Source organism: Aegilops tauschii, chromosome 6 (genome assembly GCF_002575655.3).
Source record: "Aegilops tauschii subsp. strangulata cultivar AL8/78 chromosome 6, Aet v6.0, whole genome shotgun sequence".
Lineage (NCBI taxonomy): Eukaryota > Viridiplantae > Streptophyta > Magnoliopsida > Poales > Poaceae > Aegilops > Aegilops tauschii.
Window position 1 is genome coordinate 127,906,824 of NC_053040.3, and position 10,200 is coordinate 127,917,023.

The window sequence follows — 10,200 nt, forward strand, 5'->3', positions numbered from 1 at the left end:
GTGTGCACTCATAATATTTTATATTATTCAGCGATATAAAATCAACCAAATCTCTCCACGTTCCTATACCATTCTATAGAATGAGAATAAGTTTGAACGTAAGCCATTGATCCACTCTATCCAATGGTCATAGTTGGAAAATCCAAACAAAACCAAGCATTGGATCAACTCTTTTTTCCAGATCAACTCTTTTAGCACTTAGATTGTTGCCGCCTGCCCACCTAGCCCACCTATATATCCGCTCACATGTGATGACCACAGGAGCTATCCACTCAGATTGTATGTTCAAAAATAAAGGTCGATAACTAATGCGTCAGGAAGTCTTATTTGCATCCAGGAAGTCCTTTACTAGTACTACTAGGAGTACTAGTGCGGTGAGATGGTTTCTCGAAGAAGACGATGGAGAAGCGGAGTCAGCGAAGAGTGAAATGATGGTTGCTTCGTCCGTGCTTTTGTGATTTGACGCCTCACTGCTTTGTGATTTGTGATAGAAGGGACAGGGGAGTAGACTCTGTGCTCTATACTGTACTACATGCGTCCAAGCATGGGAGAAAGAGGAGAGACGTTGCATTTTTCTACTCCTTCAATCAATCAACCGGGGAGCTTCGGTTCCATCTTTTTGGCTTTGGCAACACCGTCCACAATGGTTACAACCGTACCACTTGGTTTTGCTCCTGTGTGCTATCTATACAAATCTCAATTATATTGATCTAAAAAATTATAGAATCAAGATTAGTAAAAAGGAGGTGATTTTGCCGCGCGGATGGTGGGGGAGGTTTCTTATTTGAGCAATGCTACATCCACGTAATGGTTTACGTAAAGTTACGACCTGATGTGATGTGGGACTATTTGATTGGATTAAAGGAGAGGATTAGGCCCACCCCACCTGAAAATCAGGGGGGCATATATAGATTAGATGGAAAGTATACATAGCAGCTACGTAGCCCTTTGTAAGTCTAGGATTAGGCTTCTTATTTTCGGAGGACGTTGTCCTGGCGGTTTGCTAACATGCGGTCCCACGTGTCAGTGCTTTACCAAGCCGATCCGCGTCCCACATGAGGCAGAACAACGGCAGAAGCAACACGTGGTTAAGTTGAAGAAGATGAGGGAGAAGCGGATTCAGCAACGAGTGAAATGATGGTTGCTTCGTCCCTCCAACTTAACTGCAGGAAAGGTGAAACTTTGTGATTTGACGCCTCATTGCTCATTACTACGCCGACGCCATGACTTGGGTGCTTCACCCCGGCTGCTCTGCACTGTATTCCGGTATGGCACGTGGACCCGGTAGCTTGATGTCCCACATGTCGGCGAAAGGGACTAGAAGATTTATGAAAGCGAGTGCTCCACTCTTACGACAGAGGAGTAGACGACACGACAGCCCAGTGAACTGTCACTTGTAGTACTGTATATTACTATAGTTTTGCTGTTTCGCACGATCCATCGATACAAACCCGATTAAACAGGAAAGGGCGGGATTTTTCCCGCGCGGTAGATGATACTGGCCATACATTTCAAAGGCAATTTTAGTGTATGCAAACTGAATAATTATAAGTAACAATATGATATCTAGTAAAACTAAAAACACATATGATTTATTGTGTTAGAGTGTAGTAGTAGTGCTGTATTGCATAGTTGTTAGATGTAACATGCGAGAACGTGTAGAGATGTAGTTTTGGAGGGCCTACAGAGAGAAAAGCGTAATACGGTTACCGAACTTCAGAATAAGCTGATTACGGTCACTATATACGTTTTGCGGTGATTATACAGTCACTTGCTCACAGTTCAGCATCGGATTGCACTCTATTGACCAGCCAAATAGTCTGCGTGGCGCCATGTTGACTAGTTAAATTGACCACGTTCCTTGTGGGTCCCACCTGTTAGTTCGCATAGGCAAAAGGTCAGATAAACACAAATTTACGCAGGCGCGACAAGGCTCCAACCCGTGCGCGGGAATCACCTGGTTGTGTATGTGTCTGTCAGGGCCTGATGTGTGCGCATGCACGTGTAGGTTGAGCACTTGAGCGTGAGAGTGTGTGTTGGTCGTGTGGTGTACTGGTGTGTGCATGCATGCGTGCGTGTGAGTGTTGCGTGCGTGCGTGGCTGCGTGTGTACGTGTGAGTGTTGCGTGCGTGCGTGGGTGCATGTGTTTGTGTGAGTGTTGCGCGGATGCAGTTCGTGTGCATGCATGCGTGTGTGTATAATCACCACACCAGCTCCTGTGTGTTAAAACAGATGGCTCAGCATACCAATACAAGGCCACCTTGTCCGCTGTGCCCGCGGTCATGACTTCGAACCACCGTCCAAATATTTTTTTGTCGGTTGTTTTCATTATTACTAGCAAGATGCCCGTGCGTTGCACATAACATCAAGATGCATTTGTATGACTTGTTTATCTTGTGAGAGAAAAGGATGAACGAGGGAAGGCCTTATTTGCAACTGTGGAGAGGTGTGTGGGTACCTTTTTGCAAAATTGCCATAGTTTCTTTCCTATCCGTTAGATATAAATCGGACGGCATATATTGCAGGATGGCAGGCACACCATCATCACCAACTCTGTTTTTTATAAGAGTGTATTTTATGTATTTTATAAGAGTGTAGATGTATAGTATATACAAGTCGACAGGTGGCCACGATGGTAGTGAGATAATGTGATGCAACACTAGAGGTGCCACGTGGAGCGTTTAACTCGTCAACTAGTCATGTCATGAGCAAATACAGAGTTGTACGGTGAGCCCGTGACTGTATAATAACCACTAAATGTAAATGGTGACTGTAATGAGTGGATTCTGAAGTCCAATGTACGTATCGTGCTTTCGCTTCAAATACAATGATCGTCATTGCATATATCGTGAGAGAAAGATGAAACATGCGTGAATTTTCTGGGGGCTTACTTTTAGAGGACCTGGAGATAGTTTTGTGTGCATACGTGAAAGGGGCGTACAGGGGGGTATGCGATGGAGAGAGAGATGCTCTTCGTTTCTCTTTATTATGACTAACTTTGTATATAGTATAAAAATATACAAATTCACAGTGCGGAATAAATAACATTGTGGGCAGCATGCAATGCAAATTAGCGTTCGTACTCCTCCATATAACTTTGTAATGTTGTATATATGTAGAAACTCTAAAATAATTTTTTGGCCACACTTTATTCAAAAAGAATGTTGTATGCGAAATAAACATGAAGAGAGGGCTTTTTAGATCAATGGGGTACGTGATGTAACATGTGTGAATGTGTAGTTGATGCATTTGGCGGGGCCTAGAGAGGTATGTGTGTGTATTATGTATTCGAGAGAGGTATGGATAGAGGGGCCAACGGGGGGGGGGGGGGGCGTGGGAGAGATAGCACGAGAAATGAGAGTGGTCTAGAGAGAGAGACGAATATGACGTCACGACAAGAGATTCCATTCCCTTGAGTGTGTATATGCAAGGGGGGAGGGAATAGAGGCACCAGGAGAAATTTTCTGTGTGTGTGGTGTTTGTGTTGGTATGTGTGGGTGTGAGAAGATAATGAGACGTGGGGGCAGAGGGTGTGTCACCGCGTGAGGTCAGTGAGGCCCTTCGTTTGGTTCCGTCCTGCGCCACATTGGTCGGCCCGTGACGCATTTAGGAAGACCCATGGATGACTAGTCGTACAAGACAAAGATAGCAGAATTGTGAAGGACTCTGTGTCCACTGAAAAAGCCGGCTAGGATTTGTAACCCTAGGTTCTCGGACTAAGGTAACCCCTTTATCTCTGATATTACTATTCATCCAACCTAACTTTAAGGGGCATCCTACAGAATGCTCTGCTTGAATCATACTCGTCGATTAGGAAGAGAGGTGTGAGACAATGCGTGAGAGACAGGCGTAAAGATAATGTGCGTACATGAGACACGTGTAGGCAGGTCCATGTATATAGAAAGGGTCGATGTGGATTGTGCGTGTGTATGTTTGCGAGAGGAAGAGTGCTTGTGATAAAGGTTAGTGAAAACAGTTGTAAATGGTTACGAGAGGGAGGGAGGGTTATATCTAGAGCATGTGTGCGAGAAAGACACCTCGGGAGAGAGTGTGTGAGCATGTGTGAGAGACCACCGATGGAGAGTGAAACTACACGTAAAAGACTGCTCTACACATTGATTAAAGATATAAATTGTATCCAAATATTAGGATGGGATCATGATATTTGCAATTCGCGTAAGGAGCGGTCATTGATCCATCAGACATCTAGATTCTATCGAATTTGAGCATGTCTATGTTATTATTCGACACAATTAATCCACATAGTTAGTATTTTGAACTCCAGACAATGCATCGCTTTAGCAATCGAATATAAACGTGAGTATAGTTCATGTTGTTTGTGTAAAGCACATTATACACACGAAAGTTACACAATGGACATTATAAATAGCTACCTATGAACTAGCATACATTTGAATTCAACTTAAGGTGGTTTAAAAAAATCGAATTCAACATAAAGTCCATTCAATTATTTGAATTTGATATCATGGCATTTGTAAACCATACCTAAATTATGGGGGCACCAATCTTTGCTCTGATTTTGTACATAATAGCATATGTAGTCGTGTACAAAATAGATTCAAATTTAGCTCCTCCATTCCAAAATAATCGTAGTTATAGGATTTTCAAGTGTCAAAATTTCAAAAAGAAGCGGATAATTTAATGAGGTTTTCAAACATACAAGGTCAAATATAACGTTGTCTATTTAGGTCAATCCTCATAGTTCAAGAGTACTCTAAACGTGAACGATACAGGCGGCCATTTTCTATTTTTTTCCAACAAATTTCAAACCGACAAATTTGGACATAATTCATATCTTAGGATTTTTTACAAAGATTGGAACGAAATTTGAACTAAAACTTTTTTAAAACAACTAATCTACTCGTCTTCACTTGCGCCGTCCAGCATGACCAAGTCAAGCTCGCCGCCATCATCGTCGCCCGGGCCGTCGTCGTCATCGTCGCTGCCGCCCCCGCCGAGGAAGTCGAGGTTGTTGTCCTCCTCGCCGCCGCCGCCTTCATGGACAGGCGGAGGGCCTTGTTCTGCCCCGGCTGCCCGGCATGTCATCTGGGTCTCCAGGCGCGTGAGGCGGAATCCACCCCTAAGCCATCGCGGACTCGCAGATCGCCCAGAAGAGGTCGGGCATGTCGTCGGGGTCGCTAGCCTCTCTGAGCGCCGCCAGCTTGGGTGTGATCTCCGGCGCAGGTTCGCGACAACCGCGGGCGCAACATGAGGCGGGGTTGGGGAGGATGGACATGTCGCGCCACGCCAGCCCGGCGGCGCGCAAGTTCCCGTCGACGAGCCTCCACGATGACCTCGTCGAAGTTCTTCCCCACCCAGAATTCGCACCGGCCCGTGCGCGTTGCAGCCGGCCGTCGTGACGCTACCGCTGCTCGACCGCGCAGCCGCCGCCGTTAATGTGCCAGCCCGACGGGAGTGGCAAGCACGGCATCTGTCATCTACATTTTCTGGACCGCATCATGATCGGATTGACGGAAATTTTCAGAAAATGAAAGCAAACGGGAGCGGCAAACTGAAGTGGGGACATTTTCGGATTCAGATAGGGAAATCTGACGCGTCCTCCATCGCCAAGTCCAGCCAGCGTCTTTAAATATCAGCACAGAGCACCTTCGCGTCCCACAACACCTTCCTGATCCCGCAGACAAACCTCTCCCAAATCCCAATCCCCCGCCCACCCTCGATCGACATCAAACCCTAGCAGCAGATCGGGCAGCCACCGGCCGGGATGGAGGGGCTCGACGTCGACGACGTCTTCCACCACTACCGGCTGAGCCCTACGGAAGTGGAGGCCGTCACCTACTACCTGCCACGCCTCCTCTCCGGCGAGACGCTGCATGCCGTCGACAAGCTCATCCACCGCGTCGACAATACCGGCTGCGAGCCCAAGGATCTGGCCGCCCGATACGCGCCCGTGCTGCAGGCCATGAGCAGCGGCGACCGGTTCTTCTTCATCACGTGCAAGAGCAAGAACGGGAGCAAGCTCCAGAGCGTGCGCAGCGCCGGCGGCGGCACCTGGAGCATCCAGAAAACCTCGGAGATTAGCCACGCGGGAGTCAAGGTCGGCGAGGTCAAGAACCTGTCCTTCAAGAAGAAGGGCAAGTCGACAGGCTGGGTCATGGAGGAATACCGGTGCCTGCTGCCGGAGGCCACCGTCTTCGACGGGGTGAAGGTGTTCAGCAAGATGCACTTGGCTCAGCATGCTCCTGACGCGGCCCGCCAGGAATCGGAGGCGTACAAGCTTCAGCAACAGCAACCAGAGGCCGTGACCCCGAGCACGCACGCGCAGAAGAGGCCAGCGACCGCTGCCGCCGTCGATCCTCAACCGGCGCGCCCCAAGAAGAGGACGTGCGTTGCCGTCCTCGTCCCGGCACCTGGAGCATCGGCCACACCGTCGTTCTTGATGTATGATGAGGCAGCCAGAGCAATGCATGGCCCGCTGCCTCACACCAACTTCCCTGTTCAGTATGCACAAGCATCATGCGAGTCCACTACAACATCCAGCCGCTCCGACGTTGCTCAAGCTCCTGAGATTTCCTCCCAGCCAGATGTGATGGAGTCCACCCAATCAGAAGAGGCTGGCTCGAGCATTGCAAGGAGCACATCTGAAGAGGATGTGTTTGAGCCATTGGGGCCTATTTCCGATTTGCCGGATTGGGAGGAAGATGGTTTTGATCTTGAAGAACTAATGAGAATGATGGAAGACGACCCAATTGAAGTTGAGCCGGTCACTGGAGCCAACACTGGCGTGGAGATGGGCCAACAGGAACCTCTGTACCTGGATGCCTTGGACCAAGGCGTGCTGGAGGGCATGCTGCAGTCTGATGACCCTTACCCAATGTGGAGATCAGAGGATCAGGCCATGCACAACCCTGCCTTCCATGATGACAAGGAGAAGAGGTACAATGCCGCGTCGGATCTTGACGCTCCATCGCTTCAGGGACAGGACCACTTGTTCAAACCGCGGCCGTGCTCCTTCGATCCATTTGAAGCAGCATGGAAGGCCGAAGAGGCGCTCGAGAAGGAGAAGAGGTGCAATGCCGCGGCCAATCTTCACGCTGGAGGGCACAGCAACTTCTTCTCGCCTGCAAGTGTCTACTAAGTCCGATGTTGAAATTGTTTTCAAAGTGTATGAGAGGATACTCACTGGCTGATGTATTAGTTCGTCCATGTACGATCGCCACGGATGCACCTCTGAGCAATTTGCTCCACTTGTTCATGCAAGCTACTAAAACTGTTGTTGTTCTTCTTGCTCCTGTGATAGATTTCTGAACCTTGCATTCGCTCCTGCACTAGTACTTCTTCTGCTCTGTTTCCTGTGATGGACCATGTTAAAACTGCTCTATCTTTTTGTATTAGTTTCAGATAAGCAAGCATGATGCAGTTATGATCTGGGCAACCGCAGATAAGTAGTAGGACTAACTATGTTTGTAAATCAAAACTGTTTCGCTGCTCTTGATAATCTGTAGAACAACTACAAGTTCATAAGTTGCAGAGCAGATTCAAGTTGTGGCAAAAATAAATTTGTTCTCCCTATTTTTTTGCAACTACTAAAACTGTTGTTGTTCCTACTCCTTTATAGATGATGACCCCCTGCGTTCCCAATTTTGCATGCTGCAGCTCATATATATTTCTTAGTTAGTACAACTTGTCGATTTTGATTCATGGTCAACTATTAAGCTTTGGTTCAGTTCTTTCGCTCACATTTGGTTCTATATAAATCAACTCTGAAGTCACGTTTTGAGTGAGGTTTTCTCTCTACTATCGTTTCGGCAAACTTAGGCAAGTACTCCGACATGTCTCAACTCTCACTGCAGTATGCTCTAGCAGTTCAAAACATTTTCACTTAAGACTTAAAAGAATACCCTGCGGCCATGGTTTCACCTGTTTTACGTGTGCAAGGAGGTACTCCCTCCGTTCCGAATTACTCGTCGCAGAAATGGATGTATCTAGATGTATTTTAGTTCTAGATACATCCATTTCTACGACGAGTAATTTGGAACGGAGGGAGTATATTTCTACTTCGGAGTCTTTTTTTTAACTGAAACTTTCCACTCCGGACTCAGGAGGTCCAACTAGTGCAGCTTCGATTAAGTTTTACAAGTCTGGTTAACTTCTGGGGTGTGCTTTTGAGAATAGATGTACGATCCGGGGTTCATAAGTTGTTAAACCTGAACTTGCAAATCTTGTTTAACTGTCAAACATAACCTTGAGGAGCTCTCTCTGAACATTTCACACTTATTTGGTTGGAGAAAGCTTATTTCAGATTAGTTTGACTAACACCTCGACAGATTTTTTGAATGGAATAATTGGAAATGGGATGTCACTGAAGAATTGGTTATCATCGCTGCAGGATTGTGCAGAGTGACAACAAGACCTATCTAGTCTCTCCATGGATGTAGCCAAAGGAGGTCTCTCTATCAAGAGGTCAGGAAAGGAGGAAAAGGTAGCTTCTGTCACCGTGGTACCTCCGCAACCCACCATCGTAATGACAGTAATATCCTTCTCGTCCATAAGGGCAAATGTTATGTGGTCGACTTCACATAACATCGAGAAGAACATTAGCATAAACATGCAGGGCTCATTTGTTTTGGGAGATTGGATGATTTGCCCTGTTTTACTTTATGATTAGATGATTTGCCCCGTTTTACTTTGTAGTAGATTATCACTTCCGCTTTGGTACAACCCCCCTGAACACATTGATGGTTGAGATTAAACCGCCCCCTTTTATAGTTTGCATGTTTGGCCGGTTTCAAGAAAAACGATTCAAAAAATAGTTCAAAGTGCATGATGGTCATAACTGTTGAGAAACGTAGCATGCAATTTCAAAAAAAATCCTACACACGCAAAATCTATCTAGGAGATGCATAGCAATGAGAGGGGGAGAGTGTGTACGTACTCTCGTAGACCGAAAGCGGAAGCGTTTGACAACGAGATTGATGTAGTCGAACTTCTTCTCGTTCCGACCAATCAAGCACCGAACGTACGGCACCTCCGAGTTCTGCACACGTTCAGCTCGATGACGTCCCTCGAACTCTTGATCCAGCAAAGTGTCGAGGGAGAGTTTCGTCAGCACGACGGCGTGGTGACGGTGATGGTGAAGTGATCCGCGCAGGGCTTCGCCTAAGCACTACGAAGATATGACCAGAGGCGTAAACTGTGGAGGGGGCGCCGCACACAGCTAGCATTTGTTGGTGTGTGTTCTAGCGGTGCCCCCCTTCATATATATAGGTTGGAGGGGAGGAGAGGCAGCCAAGGGGCCGCCCCAAGTAGGAGGAATCCTACTTGGGCGCCTCCCAATTCGGCCTCCCCCCTTTCCATATCCACCGGAGGGGGAAGGAAGGAGGAGGGAGGAGGAAGGAAGGGGAGGCCGAATCCCTCCCCTTCCTTTCTCCTGCTCCTCTTTCCTTCCCCTCCTATTCGGCCTACATGGGGCGCACCAGCCCCTTAGGGGCTGGTATGTCCCCTACTTGGCCAATTAGGCCCATGTAGTTGCCGGGGGGGGGGGGATGCCCGAAACCCCTTCCGGTGACCCGATATGTACCCGGTACCCCCATAACACTTCCGGTGTCCGAATATCATCGTCCTATATATGAATATTTACCTCTGACCATTTCGAGGCTCCTCGTCATGTCTGTGATCTCATCCGGGACTCCAAACAACATTCGGTCACCATATCACATAACTCATATAATACAAAATCATCATCCAACGTTAAGCGTCCGGACCATGCGGGTTCGAGAACTATGTAGGCATGACCGAGACACCTCTCCGGTCAATAACAAACAGCGGAACCTGGATGCTCATATTGGTTCCCGCGTATTCTACGAAGATCTTTATCGGTCGTACCGTAATGACAACATACGTCATTCCCTTTGTCATCGGTATGTTACTTGCCCGAGATTCGATCGTCGGTATCTTCCTACCTAGTTCAATCTCGTTACCGGCAAGTCTCTTTACTCGTTCCGTAATACATCATCCCGCAACTAACTCATTAGTCACATTGCTTGCAAGGCTTATCATGACGTGCATTACCGAGAGGGCCCAGAGATACCTCTCCGATACTCAGATTGAAAAATCCTAATCTCGATCTATGCCAGCCCAACAAACACCTTCGGAGATACCTGTAGAGTATCTTTATAATCACCCAGCTACGTTGTGACGTTTGATAGCACACAAGGT

The 10,200-nt window shown here is 47.4% G+C and overlaps 1 protein-coding gene across 1 annotated transcript; it reads left to right on the top strand.

Annotated features, from left to right (window-relative positions):
- The first annotated feature begins 5,524 nt into the window (after positions 1-5,524).
- On the top strand, positions 5,525-7,794 carry LOC109775121 (uncharacterized). Its single transcript, XM_020333882.3, has one exon. It carries the CDS (start codon positions 5,747-5,749, stop codon positions 7,118-7,120), a length of 1,374 nt encoding a protein of 457 aa, XP_020189471.3. The 5' UTR covers positions 5,525-5,746; the 3' UTR covers positions 7,121-7,794.
- Positions 7,795-10,200: the final 2,406 nt, after the last annotated feature.

What these genes read in the sequence shown, in the direction of transcription:
- LOC109775121 (XM_020333882.3), top strand. Translation starts at nt 5,747, where the DNA reads ATGGAGGGGCTCGACGTCGACGACGTCTTCCACCACTACCGGCTGAGC.